The sequence below is a fragment of the Theobroma umbraticum genome, unplaced genomic scaffold (assembly GCF_002168275.2).
Source record: "Theobroma umbraticum cultivar Fairchild unplaced genomic scaffold, ASM216827v3 scaffold_67.0, whole genome shotgun sequence".
Lineage (NCBI taxonomy): Eukaryota > Viridiplantae > Streptophyta > Magnoliopsida > Malvales > Malvaceae > Theobroma > Theobroma umbraticum.
In genome coordinates, this window is record NW_018397262.1 from 8,702,269 (window position 1) to 8,722,525 (window position 20,257).

General features: G+C 38.0%; 5 protein-coding genes across 5 annotated transcripts in view; 3 read left to right on the plus strand and 2 right to left on the minus strand.

Annotated features, from left to right (window-relative positions):
* Positions 1–586: 586 nt before the first annotated feature.
* LOC110419630 (uncharacterized) lies at positions 587–1,282 on the minus strand. Its single transcript, XM_021432723.2, has one exon. The coding sequence runs from the start codon at positions 916–918 to the stop codon at positions 712–714; it is 207 nt and encodes a 68-aa protein (XP_021288398.1). The 5' UTR covers positions 919–1,282; the 3' UTR covers positions 587–711.
* Positions 1,283–1,839: 557 nt separating this feature from the next.
* Positions 1,840–8,961, plus strand: VCS (Transducin/WD40 repeat-like superfamily protein). Its single transcript, XM_021433240.2, is given in 17 exon segments — positions 1,840–2,038; positions 2,041–2,100; positions 2,103–2,156; positions 2,159–2,200; positions 2,203–2,266; positions 2,268–2,583; positions 3,374–3,423; positions 3,498–3,654; positions 3,738–3,962; positions 4,155–4,283; positions 4,511–6,145; positions 6,635–6,994; positions 7,070–7,189; positions 7,325–7,495; positions 7,774–7,938; positions 8,056–8,223; positions 8,435–8,961. Coding segments are annotated over 17 exon segments (4,158 nt in total). The 5' UTR covers positions 1,840–1,905; the 3' UTR covers positions 8,744–8,961.
* Positions 8,962–9,204: 243 nt separating this feature from the next.
* Positions 9,205–10,636, plus strand: LOC110420070 (sufE-like protein 1, chloroplastic/mitochondrial). The gene is given in 3 exon segments (XM_021433241.2): positions 9,205–9,448; positions 9,450–9,831; positions 9,834–10,636. Coding segments are annotated over 3 exon segments (1,140 nt in total). The 5' UTR covers positions 9,205–9,277; the 3' UTR covers positions 10,421–10,636.
* Positions 10,637–12,071: 1,435 nt separating this feature from the next.
* On the minus strand, positions 12,072–12,976 carry LOC110420071 (Chaperone DnaJ-domain superfamily protein). Its single transcript, XM_021433242.1, has one exon. The coding sequence runs from the start codon at positions 12,689–12,691 to the stop codon at positions 12,248–12,250; it is 444 nt and encodes a 147-aa protein (XP_021288917.1). The 5' UTR covers positions 12,692–12,976; the 3' UTR covers positions 12,072–12,247.
* A 5,780-nt stretch (positions 12,977–18,756) lies between these two features.
* Positions 18,757–20,257, plus strand: part of LOC110418926 (putative galactinol--sucrose galactosyltransferase 1) — a 1,677-nt gene continuing 176 nt past the window's right edge. Inside the window, exons 1-5 of the mRNA XM_021431742.1 lie at positions 18,757–19,336; positions 19,447–19,706; positions 19,795–19,885; positions 20,010–20,058; positions 20,157–20,248. Of these exons, the coding sequence (XP_021287417.1) occupies positions 19,137–19,336; positions 19,447–19,706; positions 19,795–19,885; positions 20,010–20,058; positions 20,157–20,248 (692 nt within the window). The 5' untranslated portion in view covers positions 18,757–19,136. The remainder of the gene's footprint in view (positions 19,337–19,446; positions 19,707–19,794; positions 19,886–20,009; positions 20,059–20,156; positions 20,249–20,257) is intronic.

Below are 20,257 nucleotides of genomic sequence, written 5' to 3' on the forward strand. Positions count from 1 at the left end.
CTGATCTCATTTGCCGCAAGAAACTGCACCATGGTTTTGATCTTTTGATTGAGCATTTTGGATAAAAAGTTTCCCTGGGGCATAGAGGATCTAGCATGAATCTCATGCCAATGCCAATGAGTGATGGCACTTGTTTGTCTCACTAATTTTGTCCTATTAATGAAGATAAGATCTGTATAACATTCTGCTTATCTGTTACAACACAGCACTCTTCCATTTTCCCCTGATGATCAACTTAATCTTCTTTGAATAATAAGAATGACAAAATTGAGTATACTTCTCAGTGTTTAGACCAGATTTCACTGAATCCATCAAACCCTGTTTGTTAAGTTTGAATCCATCAAAACGCGTATGTTTGTTGAGTTTGTTGGTGTGGTTGGTTTAAGATAGGACTCTACAACACACTTCAACCAATTGATTGAAAAAGTTGAAGGCTTTGATGAATATGTTAGCAATGGTAGCTTCAAGACCAAACGATCTTGAATGTTGTTTGTACAGATGATGCAGATTCAGTACACAAGAACACATCAATTCACAGAAGAAATAAAGAATACATCTTTAAAAGTAAAGACATGATTCAAGAAACTGCACAAAATAAACAAATAACAATAGAATTAAACTTCATAAATCCCAACAAAGAAACAAATATCCCATTTGGCAATTGCCAATTACAATAAAAAACTAAAAAACAATAAAGAAAAGGCCTAGAATTTAGAAAGGAGGAGGAGCTGCATAACCCAAGAAAGGCCTCCCACAGGAAGAGAGTTTAGGATCACAGGGGTAATATTCCTCATGCAATGTATCCTTGAGCTTGTGAAAACCATTCTTGAAAACCCCAAAACCAAACAAGAATCCAATCAACACCACCACAAGTATCAGGCATGTGCACAGCATGCACACTCTGCTCCCACAACACATCTTTACACAAAAAAAGAAGAAAACTTTCTGCTTCTGTTTGGGCTCTTTCTGGGGATTTTTGATCTGGGTTTTTGGTTTTAAGGGTCTTTATAGAAAGAAAGAAAGAGATATGTGAAGAGTGGGAAAGGGGTGGTTTTTGGATCTGAGAGAAAAACGTGGAGTGAAGGGGAAAGTGGGGGATTTGGACTGCTTGAAAATACTTGGACGTTTTGAATTGTTAGCTGGCTTAAAAGGTAAGCAATAAAAGGGGGACTTAAAAAGATTGGGAGAGAGATTCTTTCTTGCTTCTTGCTTTACCCTTCAACTGCAAATCTCATCCAACGAAGGGAAAACCTTCAAATCCCATCTCAATTTGATAAAAGAATAGGAAAAGTGAGTAACTTTGCTGATAAAAAGGGGTGGACTTTAGGATTTTTGGCTTTTACGACTTTGGATGGGTACTGTTCAGCTGATGCAGTTGAGATGGTGGTTGGATTGGTTGGCTTGTTGGTTTGGGCTTCTTTTCTGAGAGTTGGGGCTTCAAGACATGGGCTTTTTCTTTCAAATGGAACAACACAGGCTTCTTGTTATCTCTAATCTTAATCACATGTTTCACATAGAAACAGCCCTTTACTTGTAATCGAAAACAGCATAGGGAGATACAGGGGACGAAAAAGGAAATGAAAAGCCATGATCCAAAACCTTAAAGTAAGTTTTTTTTTTTTCAATTCTTCCGCTCAGAACACAATATTGCCTTTTGAAACCCACAAGGCTCCCAAATTTTCTCTTCCAAGTCCCCACCTCTTCACTTCGAGTCACCATCATTCAGATTCAGGGGTCTCTCCTTTTCTCTTTCTTTTCTTCTCCAGCTCTCTCAGATTCTCTTCTGCTCCTCCTTTCTTTACTCAGATCTTCACTTCTGCCACATATTATATACCTATCTTTTTACTCGTATAAAAATCACATTCTTTCAAGAACCAAAAGGATCCCTTCTTCTTTCTTTGTGAGATGGCTTCAACAGGAAACCCAAATCAAACCATCCCATTTGACATGCAGAAATTCTTCAAACCCACAATTTCAACCCATCAGCAACCCCAACAAATCCCAACAGCAAAATCCATCTGCTCCTATCCTACTCCTCCTCTTCTTATCCTCCACCTCTCCTCCTTTCTTTCACCCCAGTACACCAATTTTACATGCCTCCTTCTCTGCTGCCCATCCAAATTACCCAAGCGCCCCACAAGATGCAAAAATCCTTTCCTTCCTTCCCCTTCCCTTGGCCCCTACATTGGCACCCAAATTCTTGCCTTATCAACTCCTCTCCGCAGAACCCAGATTTCCCACCTCAAAATCAGCTTTCTCAACAGCAGACCACCTCCCGCAGAGTTTTTGGGCTCTGCAGGTCCCAATGTGGGGCCTTTAAGGGTGCCAAGTTGCAAGCTGCCCAAGGGCAGGCGGTTATCAGGCGCTCAGGTGGCTTATGATATTGATACGAGGCTAGCCGGGGAGGTTCAGCCGCAGCTTGAGGTCACTCCCATAACAAAGTATGGGTCTGACCCTCAGCTGGTCGTGGGCAGGCAGATTGCTGTTAATAAGTCTTACATTTGTTATGGGCTAAAAGGAGGCAATATTAGGATTCTTAATATAAACACTGCATTGAGGTCTTTGTTTCGTGGGCACACGCAGGTTTAGCTCTTTAACTTTAGTATCTTCTTGTAGTTTCTCTGTTGGATTGAAATGAACGTGGTAATAGAATTGAGGTTAGAGTTTCATGGTATTGAAGTGCATGACTGCAAACTTGGTATGTTTATGATGAAATATTGGCAAAGTTATGGTATGAAATAAATGTTCATATTAAGTCAGGCATGCCAAGCTCTAGTTGCATAATTCACTGCTTTTCAATGATTGTGGAAACTTCAACTTTTAGTTAAAAGAGAACTGCATCCTAGGTTGTGATGGCTGTGTTATTGGAATTTGGTTTGAAGTTTTGTAGCATCATGGTGCACAGTAGTGTAATTTTGTTTATAAGTTGAAGAATTGGTGGTTGGGTTTGATATTGTTTTCCTTACTTTTTAGGTTTCAGTTAATGTTTAATTGCCTCCTTGGCAATGGCACTTCAGTTTGGGTGACCATTGGATAAAAGTTGGAGGCTTGTGGCATGGTGGCTGGTAATATTGTTGTGCTTCTATGGGATGAAAAATGAAGATGGTGGTGGCTAACATGGTGTTTATGTGTATATAGAGCCAGTTGTGATAGTTAATTTACCTTGCTCTTTTCCTTTGCCTTTTGGTTATTTTGCAAAGTACGTAAATGTTAGTTTGAGAGGATGTGACTGCGAGTATGAATGTTAAAAAATTTGTGCATCTACTTTGGTGATTCTTTAGAGCTGGTATCATAATAGAGCTAAAATATAATTTGTCTAGACTTTTGTTGGCTTATTGTTGTTTCATTGAAAGTGACATTTTCCTTTTCTCAGAGGGTTACAGACATGGCTTTCTTTGCTGAGGATGTTCACCTTTTGGCTAGGTAGTTTACTTTCTTTAATTGTTAATTATGTTGTGCTTTTTTTTTCCCCATCTTGGTGACACACTCTTATTCAGTGTGAGTCTAGAGGGACGGGTATTTGTATGGAAGATATCTGAAGATCCAGATGAAGAAGATAAGCCACAGATTACAGGAAAGATAGTTATTGGTGTTCAAATATTAGGTGACGAGGAATATGTACATCCACGAATTTGTTGGCACTGTCACAAACAGGTAATGCAACTTTCAGTGCTCATTCTTAACGAGAGGTTTGCTACTGTTTTGTTGCCAACGAGTATTGCGATCACATTTTGCAGGAAGTTTTGGTGGCTGGGATTGGAAAACGCATTCTGAGAATTGATACTATGAAAGTTGGGAAGAGTGAAGTCTTCTCAGTTGATGCACCTTCACCTCTCCAATGTCCAATTGACAAGTTGGTTGATGGTATTCAGTTGGTTGGCAAACATGATGGAGAAATTACTGATTTGTCAATGTGTCAATGGATGATTACCCGATTGGTTTCTGCTTCTAAAGATGGCACGGTTTGTATTTTCGCTTCATTTTGTTATGTTGATATGTGGATATCTGTCTATTCTCTGTGTTCCATTGTGGTAGAATCATGGAACTAAGTGCTTGGTTTATTATTGTCTACTGCTGAAATTTCATGTTGAATAAATGAGTAAAATGCAGTTATGTCTGGAATGCCTTACTTACAAGCTTATGTTATGCAACAGATAAAGATATGGGATGACCGCAAGGCAGTGCCACTAGCAGTGTTGAGACCACATGATGGCCAACCTGTTTATTCTGCTACCTTCCTGAATGCGCCTCACCGACCAGATCATATTATACTCATAACAGGGGTAATAATTGCTGTATTCTCTCTCTCTCTCTCTCTCACCTTGTCCTTATCATACTTCTGTCTAGTGGTTATGTGCTGACCTGTTGATAAAATGTTCATGGTTAAGCAAATTGTTATTGATTTGGTTAGTATAATATAGGTTCCTTTTCCATGTGACAGTCTTTTCATTCTGATGAATAGCCATTTGTCTGATTTTTCTTAGTTGAATTATTTGACATTTTTTGCCAGGGGCCCCTAAATCGAGAAATCAAAATTTGGACATCAGCAAGTGAAGAGGGTTGGCTACTTCCAAGCAACACTGAAACATGGACTTGCACCCAGACATTAGACTTGAAGAGCTCTACTGAACCTCAAATTGAAGAAGCATTCTTCAATCAAGTTGTTGTATTATCTCAAGCAGGCCTTTTCTTACTTGCAAATGCTAAAAGAAATGCTATATATGCTGTACATGTAGAATATGGCTCTTGTCCAGCAGCAACGTGCATGGATTACATAGCAGAGTTCACTGTCACTATGCCTATACTAAGTTTTACTGGGACAAGCGATCCTCCTGATGAACATATTGTTAAAATTTATTGTGTTCAGACACAGGCTATACAGCAGTATGCCTTGGAGTTATGCCAGTGCATCCCACCACCACTGGATAATACTGGCTTAGAGAAGTCAGAGTCATATGTTTCATGTGATGCAACTAATGCTGAAGGCTTTGATGCTTTGGATCCACCTGGAAATAAACCTTCTGAATTATCTCTTTATGGTTCAGTTCCCAAACCAACTACACAAGTTAGTAGCTCTGAAAATTCAATTGCAGCAAGGTATCCTTCAAGCCCTCCTTCTATCGAGGCAAAAACTGCAGAAACATTTAATACTTTGAATATTGATTCTAAATCTCCCCCTACTGCTTTGGCATCAACAGCAAGTGATGCGGATATTGTTTGTGTTGCATCACCGCCACCACTTCCTCCTAGTCCTAGGTTGTCTAGAAAGCCCTCTGGTTTTCATAGTCCGTCAAATGGCTTTGAGCCAACATCCCAGCTTGGTGACCATGGTGGAAACCAGCTGGTTGTCGATTATTCAGTTGACAGACAAATGGAAACTGTTCGAGCAAATTTGTCTGATGTGCATTCTTCAGAAGATGTTTTGAGAAATGATGAGAAGAAGATAGTAGCAGATGAGAAATCTAATGCATGTAATCCGCCTATCATTTTCAAACATCCAACTCATCTTGTGACTCCCTCTGAGATATTGATGGCTGTATCATCATCTGAAACTACCAATATCACTGAGGGAAAGAGTGAGGGTGAGGTGAACATTCAAGATGTGGTTGTTAACAATGATGGGCGCAATGCTGAGGTTGAGGTAAAAGTGGTGGGTGAAGCAAGATCTTCTCAGAACAATGAATTTGGTTCTCATGGAGACTCCCAAAATCGAAACTTGGAAAATAGAGAGAGATTCTTTTGCTCTCAGGCTTCAGATCTTGGCATTCAGATGGCTAGGGAGTGCTGTGCAATTTCAAGAGATGCATACATTGTGGATGAATCTCAGCAAGCAGATGGTGTCGCTTCATCAGGGTCACTTGTGCAACCTAATGTCGGTGAGGAAGAAATCCATGATTCCAGAAAAGATCTGTCTGGAAAGGTTTTGGAATCAGCCATGCCTTCTACATTTCCGCAATCACCGGCACCAGGTACAAAAGGGAAGAAGCAGAAGGGGAAAAGTTCTCAAGCATCTGGCCAATCTTCTCCATCTTCAAGCACTTTCAATTCTGCAGATTCTTCCACTGAGCCAGGAGGGAATTCCAATCTCCCCTCAACAGGTGCTGCATTTCCTCAAATCGCAGCTATGCAAGAGATGCTTAATCAGGTGATTGCCTATAGACAGTAAAATTGGAAACAAAAAAGATAGGTACACCTGTGTGTATCTGCTGCATGTGCACTTTGCTTCTGCATGGTAACATTTAAATATGGTGGAGACTGGTGTAAGTATAGTAAATTACTACACTTGAGTATTGGTGAAGAAGTCTTTAACAATTTTGAATTGGTTACATTAAGGGTTTAGTAATTTTGGTGAATTTAATTTAGCCCCTGTAACTGACCCAGGTTCCTTTATTTTATTTACTTAGTTTTGGATGGGGGTTGGGGATGGGGGGATTATGCTAGTTTCGTTTAGCTTTGTCTCACCATTAGTCCTCTGTTGTAAATTTTGGTTGAGAACTGTAAAATATATTTCCCTATTGTTCCTTTACTGCTTTTCACTTAGCAATATGTTAGCATACTTTTGCATACAGATGTAGTTTAAATTTTTTTTGCATCAAATATGGTCTCTTGACTGTGATTTCAATCATTCTTGCAGCTAATTACTACACAAAAGGAAATGCAGAAACAAATGTCAAATATAGTCAATCTCCCGGTTACAAAAGAAGGCAGAAGACTAGAGGCAGCTCTTGGACGGAACATTGAGAAAGCCATTAAGGCCAACACTGATGCTCTATGGGCTCGTTTTCAAGAAGAGAATGCCAAAAATGAGAAGTTGTCACGAGAACGTGCACAGCATATAATGAGTTTGATCACTAATTTTATAAACAAGGACTTCACAGTTATATTAGACAAAACAGTCAAGAAGGAATTAACTGCAGTTGGACCAGCTGTAATTCGTACCGTTACTCCAGCAATAGAGAAAACAGTAACTTCAGTTATCACTGAGTCCTTCCAGGTTAGAATTCTAAAGATCTAGTTCTTTTGCTTGAAAGCTGTCGTAGTGGAATCTAACTAGTCCTTTGTGCCACAGAGAGGGGTTGGAGATAAGGCAGTGAATCAACTAGAAAAATCTGTTAATTCAAAACTTGAGGCCATGGTTGCCAGGCAAATTCAAGCACAGTTTCAAACTTCTGGCAGGCAAGCACTCCAGGTATGTACAAGCTCAACTTCACTCAGTTGAATAGCTGAAAAGGGTTATTTGCAGTCTTTTACATAAAGTTGTTGTCATTTGGCATGTTCCAGGCGATTTCTGGTTATTAATTTATTTATTATTTATTTTATTTAGGAGGCTCTGAAATCTAGTGTGGAGGCTTTGGTGATCCCTGCCTTTGAGATGTCATGCAAAGCAATGTTTGAGCAAGTAGATGCTGCATTTCAGAAAGGGATGGTTGAACATACCAATGCTGCTCAGCAACACTTTGAGTCTGCAAGTTCTTCTTTGGCAATTGCTTTAAGGGTATATTTTTGTGTTACACTTACAATTTCGCTAGAAGGCTGATTAGTTTTGTTGTTTTTCGAAGATTGTATTACATTTTCAGTATTAGATGTTGAATAACTTATTGGTAAGGATTATTGGTGTAATGTCGCTTTTTGGCCATTTGAGGTAATATGCATTCAACTGCAATGTTATTTGCTGCTTCAGTTCTTGTTCAATGTGTGTGTTTGTCAGTTTGTTGCTGCTTTTCAAAAGTATCTCTGTATAATTTTGTCCTTTGAAATTTATTTTAATTGCAGGATGCCATAAACTCTGCATCATCACTTGCTCAAACCTTAAGTGGAGAATTTGCTGATGGACAGCGAAAACTTTTAGCTTTTGCAGCTGCAGGAGCTAACTCAAATGCAGCAAGCCCATTGACTTCTCAACTCAGCAATGGACCTTTAAGTGCTCTGTATGACAAGGTACATTTGTTTCCCCATTTACTTGTGTTTCTCTGCTATAATTCTCAATAAACCTGGACTGCCAAAGTCAATCAGGCTGTTAAGTATTGCTTCGTTTTCTTTTCATAAATGTTTCAGTTAGCTACTTTAGAGACAAAGGATTTTATGTCCTTGCCTCAGGTTGAGGTGCCAATGGATCCAACAAAGGAGCTATCAAAATTGTTATCTGAACGCAAATATGATGAAGCTTTCACTGCTGCCCTGCAAAGAAGTGACCTCTCTATTGTTGCTTGGTTATGTTCACAGGTATGCCTTTAATGTTTTAAGTGTAAAGATTATATGAAGTATAAACTTTCGATTTTGGCTTCCTTCTTTATGATTTTGAATTCATATTGATGCTAGGTGTCAAGTCTCCCTTTCATTTTTCCCTGTTGCTTCTTGTCTCAACTTTTGTCTTGAACTTTTGGTTAAAAGGCTCTGCTGTAGGTATTTACTCTCCTTATCCTGCTTATGCTAGGTTGATTTACGTAGCATTCTGTCAACTGCCCCTTTTCCTTTGAGCCAAGGAGTGCTGCTATCTCTCTTGCAGCAATTGGCATGTGACATCAACAAGGATACACCACGAAAACTCACATGGATGGTAGATGTGGCCACTGCCATAAACCCAGGCGACCAAATGATCGCAGTGCATGTACGGCCAATCTTTCAGGAAGTCTATAAGAGAGTGCACGACATAAGTAGCTCACCTCTGCTCACGGGTGCTGAACACGCCAGCATCCGTGCTCTCTTTTATGTCATCAACTTTGTTCTAATGACCTGTAAATGATGAACATGAGGATATGTTAGGTACAAGTTTGTACAAGAAGTTTCTGGTTTGTTTTCATGCAAGGACCCTCTGCTTTGGGGTACAGGAAAATTGGGTCCTGATTTTGTAATCTAGTGATAATATAGACTGTAAGAAACTAGGCATCATTTCAGATTTGTATTTTCCTTGATCTTCTGCAGCTCTGCTGACATTTATGCAAGTATTGATTTTGACTTCTATTTTTCTCTCAAAAGGCAATGATTTTTGCACTATCCATGACAGCAACATCAATGTATTTTGAGCTTGGCAAATTTAACCAAAATTTGAGCTTGCAGTCTTCAGACTTGCTTAGGTAGCCCTCCAACCTGAAAGTAGAAGGTGCAACATTTAAAGGAGCCTCTTTTCTTTTTCTCAATAAAGAACAAAAAAAGAAAAAAAAGGAAAAAGGCTTTTGGCATACATTATTCATACACCGTAAATTTGAACTTGAAAATTTGGGTGGTATAGAGAACCTTTAGAGGAGGGAGGGACGGTGCGTTTCAGTTATAATAAAGGATGAAACTTTGGTACGGTGGCTGCTCTGTGTCTGGAATCCTCTGCTTCCAAACATCAAGAATGTCATCATATTCCTTCTCTTCCGCTCGCTGTTTCACTTCCAAATTCCCAATCTCTTTCCGCCCAACAAAGCCCGTCCTTTCCCCTTCTAAACCCTCCAATTTGTCCTTCTTTTTACAACAGATCCATCTCTTTCCAGAAGATTCCTACTAAAACACCACCACCGCTCCAATCATCCTCATCAAGCTCCACCCAACTCCAACCCATGGAGGAACTCCCTCCTAAGCTGCAAGCAATCGTCAAGCTTTTCCAGTCTGTTGAAGAACCCAAAGCCAAGTACGAGCAGCTCATGTTTTATGGCAAAAACTTGAAACCCCTTGATACCCGATTCAAAACTAGAGAGAACAAGGTTGAGGGTTGTGTTTCGCAGGTTTGGGTTAGGGCTTATCTGGATGAAGACAAGAATGTTGTCTACGAAGCTGATTCTGATTCTGTTTTAACCAAAGGACTTGCTGCTTTGCTCGTAAATGGATTGTCCGGAAGGCCTGTCCAGGAAATTTGAGAGTTTCTCCTGATTTTGCTGTGCTTCTTGGGCTGCAACAAAGCTTGACACCTTCCAGGAATAATGGGTTTTTGAACATGTTGAAGCTGATGCAAAGGAAGGCACTTGAGTTGCTCATTGATGCTGAGAAGGGTAGTGGATCTTCCAGTAGTGGTCAGGTTGTGAGTGATGGATTGAGTTCTCAAGCGGGTAGCAGTGAAAAACCTGTTGATAACTCAATCTTGGATTCAAAAGTTGATGAGAATTTAGGCGTTGGATCGAGTTCTCCAAGGGGTGGTGAAGAAAGTTCAAGTGGTTTGGGAAGTAGAGGAATGAGGATAAGGGAGAAGCTGGAGAGGGAGCTTAGTCCTGTTGTATTGGAAGTGGAGGATGTTTCTTATGAGCATGCTGGACATGCTGGTGTGAGGGGTAGTGATGGGGAAACGCATTTTAATTTGAGAATTGTGTCAAAGGAATTTGAAGGGACGAGTTTGGTTAAAAGGCATAGGTTAATTTATGGTTTGTTGGATGAAGAGTTGCAGAGTGGATTGCACGCCTTGTCTATCGTGGCAAAGACACCATCTGAAGTTGAAGCAAAATGAACAGATGTCATGGCTAGTGGAAAAATAGGTTCTTTTCTTATACTGTTTGATGCTTTGAATTTAAGATGATGCTCTCTACTTTCGTAGGTTTTGAAAAGGTGTTAAATTGAGGAATTGGGACTATTGTACCTTGGATTTTTGTTGACAATGCATAACTCAGTTATATGCTGCTCGAATTTTTGAATAAATAAGTGCCTGTGTGGTTCTTTTACTCTGTATTTTTCACATTCTTTATTGTTGTGGCATTCAGTCATGTTCTTAATGTCCTTGGTTGGACTATCATTCGAAAGTTTAGGAATTTGATTTGAAGTAAATATTTGGTTGTGATTTCTCTAGACTTTATGGCCTAATCCTACACAAGGGAGACTGTTAGTAACATGGATAAGATAATTACTACGGCTCTTTGTGCATTCCTAGCATTTTAACAATAAAGGATCATGGTATCCTATTCCATCATATTGTAAAGGGCTGTTAAACATAGTTGTTCATTCTGGTCTTTCTAGCAGATATGTTCATCCATATTTACATCTGCTACAATCTTATTCAATCTTCTGTTTTATTAGCAATTATAAGAATCTGGCATTTGGGCTAAATATGTGGCAATTGGTCGCCTTCCTTTCTTTTGGGGAAAGTACATAGACTATGAGAGATGTTAAGATGTAAAGTAGGGAGTTGTTGGTTGTAGTGAGAGTCAGATAGATTGAAAGGGAAGTAAAACAGTAAGCATTTCATGACAAAGAAATGGTGAATGATCGATGAAAATTGGTGCGAGGTGTTTATGGTGCATTAGATGCATATGATCTAGTTGGTTGTCAATGTCCCAATGGATGACCATCGAGTTGGTTTCTGCCATTGCTGATGGCACATCTTGTGTCATTCCTGATCTTCTGCTATTGTACCACAGTGGACTGAGAAATTTATTGCTTTAAAATGCATGTACGTGTTTGTCTTTGTTATATGACACCAAAGCATTACTTGTTCATCATGATAAATCAGGTAAAGATTAAAGACCAATGAATAACACACTTTCATCGCACTCTCAACAGGATGTTCTTTCTTCTGTTATGTTGGACAAAGACAGTCCAGGATTTGTTGATATCTGGACCATGCCATTTAACAAATGCAGGTCTGTGTGTGTTTGTCTTTGTTACATGACACCAAAGGATTTACTTGTTCATCATGATAAATCAGGTAAAGATTAAACACCAATGAATTACACTTTCACTGGACTCTCATCAGGATGTTCTTTGTTCGGTTATATGTTGAACAAAGACAGTCCAGGATTTGTAATTTGTTGATATCTGGACCATGCCATTGAACAGATTGGTTCCTCTCTGTCCTAACCAAAACAGTCCAGTCCAGGGTCCTTTCTGTGCATCCAAACTCTTTTGTTTTGAATTGAAAGCTATTGAGAGACTGCAAAGTGTCTTGTATGTTGCTTCCCTATAAAGATTAAAGATCAAATTAGGAAAGGAAATTCTGTTTTGACATCTTAGATGCGCTTGTTTTGCACATGGTGAGTTTCTGTACCTATTGGCCTCTGCTCAAAAAACGATATGTATCTCATTGCCATCCAATGCACTCTGTACCTTGAATTGTGTTCCCAGGATATTGATAAATGAGAGGGAAAGAAGAAGAAGAATGTTGAAGATGGGGAAGAAAAACAATGTGTATTTACTCAATTCCCGCAGACAAAACAAAAGAATCAGAAGGGGGGGTTTTTACAATAAATTCTAACAACATTGCCACGTCGAGTGACATGTCTCTAAAATTTCCTACATTTCCGCAACCTGTGTCCTAACACCAACAGTTTGCGCCTAGCTTTCTCTACCAGCACTGATCGGTCTCCCATGTCCGGGGCGTGTAGACCCGAGCCCTGACCCGCCTCGCCCGCCCCACCAACGACATATCATACATCGCCCTCGCCGTCGGATCCGACAGCGTCGCGTACGCGTTCTGTATCTCGATGAAATCGCGACCGTCCGACGACGACCCCATCGCGTCGGGATGGTACATCTTGGCCAAGCTCCGGTACGCCGTCTTGATCTCGTTCAGCGACGCGGTCCTCTCCACCCTCAGCACCTCGTACAAACTCCCCCTCGCCACCGTCACCGCCATCGCCGCGTTCTTGTTGCCCGTGGCGGTAGCGGACTTGAAAGACGGCGTCTGCACCGAACTCCTGACGGTCTCCGCCTTCCCGCGTCGCGAAATCGGAGAGAAACTGCTGATGGGTTTAGCGGCCAAAGAAGAAGAAGACAGAGCTGCGTACATTGGGTAAAGGAAAGGTAAAAGAGGTATGGAAAAAGAGGGAAATCGAATGCAAATCGAGATGCGAGGAGAGGGGAACCACAGAGGGGAGTGGGGATATATAGAGGTCAAAGATAGAGACTTTGTTTAGGGAGAGAAAGGCGGAGGTTTTTTCTTAGAGAGAGAAAGTACAAAAACCGGGTGTGGGTTATGTTTTGTCGGGTGGTTTTTTGTCTTTGGATGCTGACATGGCAGTGAGCGTCTGAAATTTTGTGATTTGTTTTATAAAAGCTTCTAGAAGATCTTCGGCCTTTTTTTTTTCTCTTCGGCGCCGGCTTTGAGCCAGCCGTTTAAGATGTTTCTTTCTTTCTATTGTTCTTGCCGGCTTGCTTTGGTTTTTGTTGTAAACAGAAAATTAATGTATTAATTAATAAATTAATATTTTAATTTTTTAAAATTAAATATAAAAAATAATTTAATTACTTGATCTTAAACTTGGTTTGATTAAGTTTGATTATTATCAATTTTGAGTAAAAGGTTTGAAACTCGAGCTTGAATTTAAGTTTAGAACTCATGTCATATCTAAATTGAGTATTATAAAATTCGAGTTCAACTAAATTTATTAGTCAAATGATTCGATTTAAGTTTGATTAAAAAATGATTCGATTCTGTAATTGAAAAATTACAAGTAATAGAAATAAAAAAAATTTATCTGTTTTGGATTTTCTTGTTATAAAAAAATACTTTATCTTAAAAAATATATATATATATATAATATTGTTATCATACAATTATGTATATTTCTAAATAAAACTACTTTTAAAGTGCAAAAGTTATAATTTAGATTTTACTATAAATTAAGTTAATTGAAAACTATTTTTAAAAAAATACGAGCAAATAGACCATTGAATTGAATATAAAGATTCGCAATATTACACCAGTACACTTGTCCTTAATAAGCAAATCACATGACTAGACCCATCTTCATTCCAACATAGAATTAAATATGTGAGATAATTATAGAATATATATATATATATATAAATACACTCCAATTCATTAATTCTGATATGGTTTAATTCTAAGCTCGGGTTGCTGGTTTTAAAATCTATGGGCAGAGCCATGTGCTTTTCAAATGTATGCTTCACTATGCAATTTCACCTTCCAATTGTGCCAGTGGATTTTCATTTGCTTGTACTCTCCCAAGTCTTGGCTAAAGCTGAACAAGCATTGCTTGCAGCCGAGGGAAAAAGCTCCATCACAATCCTCCCCCTAAACCATCCATGGTCAGACCCAATGGTCCCTGGTCCCCCTTCCCACCAGCTTGTGGTTAAGTGAGCCGCAGCTTGGCCAGACCAGGGTTTCTAGAAGACTAAAACCCTCATCCGTCCACGTATTTAACAAGTCCCTCCGCCTCTTATGCCTTACGCCTTACCTATCTGTGCTCTCACATCATGATTCTGATTGGCCCCAATCACACGGTGGAGACGAGATGAAAGAGACTGCCCAACTGTTTGCTGTATCATTGCAACACATGGAAGGGGAAAGATTCTTTCAAGTCCGTGGGGGTAGTTTGGCACTTGCAAGGGCTTCTAGAAGCCCCTGTCCTCCTGTCTCTCTTAAATTAAGTGCCTCCAATCTAGATACTCTATTATAATATCAAGTGAAAGTCTTGCCATCGTACGACGGATATAGTTGTTTTCGATTTTAGCCATTTGTAGGGGAAGCTTGGCATGTGGGGGAAGCCTTCTAGAAGGCTTTCATCTAAAGACTAAGAGGAGGAGTAGCCTTTTTTGGTCAATTACTGGTCGATAATACTAAAAAAGATAAATACTGTTAACCCACGACACTATTGTCAAGATTATGGATAACCATATAACATATAGGTTATCTTGTGCTCTAATCTTGTCATGTTTAGAATAAATATGAATACACTATGGTTAATTAGATAGATTAATATTAGAACTACATACATGAATATATTTTTTACATGATATGACACAATTAATATGTGATAAACAAATTTTATATAACATAATACTATTATGACAGGATGAACTTATTTAAATGAGTTTTATAAATAATTTAAACATGTCATATTGTGCAAATTAAAACAATGACATAATATGAGTTAAACTAATGTATGCTAGTTAAGCGGATTTAACTTGTTTAATATATGAAATTGTACGAAACATGAAAATCCTAAATTCAAAATTCTTAACTTTATATCTTAGGCTCATCCATTAACAAAATAATGGTTCCAATCTCCTTCTCTAATCCCATTGTGACTATGTCTACATTTGCATTGCAGCAGCAATTAATTAATCCATTATTAATGGTTTGTTTGTCTATAAAAATTGAAAGTTTTGGCCTATCACAAACTCCCAATTTTTTTACTTTATAATGGAGATTGATGGAAAGCTTAGGATAATAACTATTTTTGACATTAAAAAAAATAATTTTAACTCCACTTCCTAATCAATTATATATATAAAGTAAGTCTTTCCATCTTGACTAAACTGTTTGCATATATCTTATTCTAAATAATATAACATAACATTTCTACATGGTGCACCTTTTTTGTAATGATGATGATTGATAAATCTTAAATATCCATAATCCCAGTTTTTCATTAGCTAATAATGATTTACACATGGTGCTAATCGTGAATCACACAATCAACTAAGTATTTTTTTTTTATCAATTTTAATTATCATTGTTGATATATTTTGTATTTCATCAAGCTGTTCGATAGTAATTTGACTTTTTGTATTAACGTTGTTTATTCTTTATGATGTTGTTTCGATATTGTTTATAGTGTGACCGGTTCTTAATCGAGATTTCGTATTGTTTTATGATGTTTAATATATATATATATATATATTTGGTTTAGAAAAAAAAGGGTAGAAATGAATTTACATAGAAGGAAGAGTTAGAACTTGCTTGGGTTGTCTTTGTTTGGGGTGCAATCCACGTATGTGTGCACAAGTGCATGTGGGGTGTGGTGCTGAAACCGAAATAGAAAGTGGTCAATTGCAGTGAATTTTGTATAATAATAATGTGAATGTGAAGCACAAGACAAAGAAGATGGATCCAAAGCTGTAAAGTTAAAAGCAAAGAAGAATAGGTTCGCAAAAGCCAAAGGGCCAACACTGTCGACAGTCGAGATTCAAGCAGCACAGCACACAGCTTTAGAAAATATGTGAGCCTTTTCACCCACTGAATTTCCATCTTTGGAACCAACCCATCATGCCATGTTCAATTGTCCATCTTGGGATAATTCGATTTTTCAAAAATTTAAAATCAAATCGATTAAATTAATTTAATCGATTAAATTGGTTAAATCGATTGAATAAATACCAATTAAAATATAATCACTAAAATAAGATTTTTATATCAAATTCTTTTAATAATATTATAACCCAAAAGTCATGTTCCTTTTCTTTTCTTTCTTATAGGGTAAACACTTTTTGAAGTGGATTACTTTATTTTATTTTTTGGCTACAAAGTGTCATAAGAAGATTATTATTTCTTCCTTCTTTCTATGGTGGAGAAGCTATCATTGTCTCCAAAGGCCAAAAATATCTGCCCAAGGTATTTTATGTATGATCCATTGGTAGTGGGAGCAAAAGCAAAAGTCAGTGTTGACCCATAGCAGATTTTTCTAAGGATTCTTCCTTTAGTGGCTAGCAAAGCAACCATCCAAAGAAGAACAAAAGAGGAACAAGTCATTAATATGAATTAACAAATCAATTAAGGGTTTAATTAATTAGATATATAGCATTTAAGCATTTGACTTTTAATCGATAAGCGAAAAGTCTTTAGTTTAATTTTGATATTATTTTGTTGTAATCATGGTATATGTATGATTAATTATCTATGTGAATATTACTTAAAATGAAAGGAATAGGATTTAAATGTGATAATTGGAATTCACACCTTATGATCCTTTGATATATCTAACACATCTCATTCATTAAAATTAAGACTTGGTGATGTTGCTATGGTATCAGATTTTTTGTCATCTTCATGAGTTAACTAACAATCATAAAGTTGAATGTCATTTTACTATATAAATCTAGTAAAATCTTATCCTCTTCAAGCATTAATTTTGTTTTTTATCGTCTTAATGAATTACCGATAATATTTATCATATACATATACATATTGGAATATTGTTTTAATTTATTAAAAATTAAAGACAGATAGAGTATATCTATTTTTATTCAGCCGATGTTGGATAAGGCCATTTTTACCTAAAAAAAAATCTAAAAATGAAAATATTTGTCAAATAATACAAAATAAAATCGTTAAAGTTGCAAATTTGGGCTAGATTGATAGCATTCAAGTATTTGATTCATTGATTAGTATATTATCTCCCGCCTAAAGAGTAAGGTTCGACTACCCTCTCTCTCAATTATAAAAAAAAAAATATTCTCATCAAATAATATTTAAGGACCCATCCCATGTTTCAGGTAGACTGGCCCAGCTACTAAGTTTGGTGTGAGAAGTGGCTATGAATCTATAATAATTAAGATAATAATGCAAGTTTGGTATTACTTCATTTCTAGATACCTACCCCAAAGCTGTTATAAGCAAATAATCAAAAGCCATTTGGACTAAAAACAAAATAAAATTATCCAAAACACGCACACACACACATTGCCATCTCATAAAGTTTTGCATTTATAAATTGAATCTTATGTACTCCTACATGCCTATCATTTGGCAATTATTAAGAGAATAATCCGGCAATTTAGAATTCCATTTAAATACTCAATGATTTTAATTTGTTTACTATGATTTATCTGTTGAAAGGCAATGGTTTAAAGTGTATGTTTTTGCTTTGCCAAGGATTGGTCCTGATCATGAAGTGGATGCATGACTATGGGTGATACTAATATTTGAATTCCTGACGAGAAGTCTACTACCCTGACAGGCAACAGCATCCAACCTGTTGGTTCAAGGCTATGCTTTCGATCGTCAACTTGGTGTGGCTAGTATTTCACAATGTTATGTTGAGAGATTACAGTTTCTTATTCAACGTGATAGGTAGCTCTAAATTGAACGTAAATAGAGATCTAGTAGATAATTGAATGTTATAAATCATGGGAATGGTTAGCAAGGCTGCTTTGTTAATGGCTTAGCGGGTCCAGTTTTCGAGCTTTGAATCCTCCTACAGTCACAATCACTGATAACTGTTGGGCTTCACAGAGAAGATATATAACTGATGGGCCTCATAGAAAGAACAACTAGATCCAACTCTGGGTCCTCTCCTCTAAGTCTGCCGCATCTGCATGCATGGTGACAACTATATCCAACTCTGGGTCCTCTCATCTAAGTCTGCTGCATCTGCATGCATAGTGACAGGTACGTTGGAACTTCTTCTAATTTAGTGTGCCACTCTACCTGCTCCATACAGCAATCTGGAAATTAAGCTCGAGGTATTGATAGGTATGGACCGCGAGATGGCATGGTGCTAATTAAGTATACAGCTAATGTTTGTGACAATACATTCAGTGGTTTGTTGCCACAGAGGAAAAGGTCTGAACTCCCTAGGTAGAAATTTCACAAAATGGCGTAAAAGGATCTATTTCGGTTGACTCCCACTTTGACAAGCCTATCTACCAGAAAGTTGTCTTTTCTAGAGGTGTGCTTGAAGGACAAGTGGGTGGTTCTTCTTTTGTATAGGTCTCTATGAGGTTGGAGATGTGCTTCATTCTGCAAGGAGACTACATTTTTTGAGTCACATTATGATAGAATGGGTGGCGGCCATGAGTGGAGAAGTAGTACCACCACCTGCCTTGCTATTACAATTTCAGCTTTCCTTATTTGGTGTTTTATTGGTTGCTGCTGGCAGCTATGCTATCTATATATTATATACAGATGTGACTTTTGAGGTCCACATTTGTTTATGGCTTTATTATTACCAACATTTACGTTTGTTTCTTCTGTTTTTTGAGGGCTTCAACTCTTCCACATCAAAATAACCGAGGAAGTACTAGAACAGAGAAGATGACGACAGCAATGCATCCTTGATGCTGCTTGTATCTTTGTAAATGACAAGTCTAGTCCAGTGGTATGTTTCTTTTTCCCCTTCAACATTCGTATTCTGATTACAGAATCAAGAGGATGGTTTTATGCTTTTTTTTTAATATGCTGCTTCCGATTGATTAATTGTTTTGTCTGCGAGCATTTCTACAGAATATGCTTGCTTTGCTTTTAGGCCATTAGATTCGAGCATTGAAAGATTGCTTTTATTATTCTGACACCCCCAACCCCAAAAAAATTTGCTTTCATTTGTAACAGGACAGCTGCATATAACGAATTGTTGGATATGGTATTGATTCTGCTGTTTCTGGTGGTGTAGTATTTGTTTTTCATTTCCTTTGTGTTGATTTGAGGTTCTAGCTCTTGGGGCAGTGGCAGTTACTGTTCTTGATTCTACATTCTAGCTACAAGACTCAAAATGACTGTTGGGGCTGGGATATCTTTGAGTGATGGGAAGTTGACGGTGTATGGGAAGTGCGTCTTGCGTGATGTTCATGACAATGTAGTGATAACAGCAGCCTCATCAGGCTCAGGGAATGCACTGATGGATGGGGCTTTCATTGGAGTCAGATCAGATCAGATGGGAAGCAGAAGAGTCTTTCCTGTTGGAAAGCTTGAGTATGTTCATCTTCAGGGCTCTTCGAATTCATTACGATTTTTCTCTCATATTTGTGTCATCATGCTCTCCTATGTTTTTCTTGGCATTAAGTTTCGGTTCTGACCAGCAGGGAGTTGCGTTTCATGTGTGTCTTCCGGCACAAATTCTGGTGGATGACTCAATGGATGGGTGCATCTGGCAAAGATATCCCCTTTGAGACCCAATTCCTTGTTGTTGAAGTATGTGATGACACTCATATTGATGAGGGAAGTACAGATGAAGCCAATCAATCAATAAGGTATGCGGTTTTCTTGCCAATTCTTGAAGGTGATTTCAGGGCTGTTCTTCAAGGGAATGAACAAAATGAGTTGGAAATCTGCTTGGAAAGTGGTAAGAAAAAGCATTAACTTAGATTTTGACATGATCTGAATATCTTGGATCTCTTTATGAAATTTGTAGGATTGCTGGTTATTTGCAGGAGATCCTGCTGTTGATAAATTTGAGGGCAGTCATTTGGTTTTCGTTGCAGCTGGATCAGACCCTTATGATGTTATCACCAACTCAGTGAAGTAAGTTTCTCCCCTCTGTTCCATAAGAAGAATTTCGTTTCCTTCACCTGTAGCCTCAAATAGTGTCAGTCTTTATCTTAACACGAATGATCGATCAAGCTGTGCATTACAAATTGAAACACAGGACAGTTGAGAAACATTTGCAAACCTTTTCGCACAGAGAGAAAAAGAAGGTAGTTTCTCTCTTTCTCCAATGAAACACTTCATTTGCAAACCTTTTCAGGCCCTTTTTTTTTAATAATGTTCATTGTCTTCATCCATTATGGTTCAGATGCCAGACATTCTGAACTGGTTTGGCTGGTGTACATGGGATGCTTTTTATACTAATGTCACTGCTGAGGGTCTGAAGCAAGGATTAGACAGGTTTTTCTC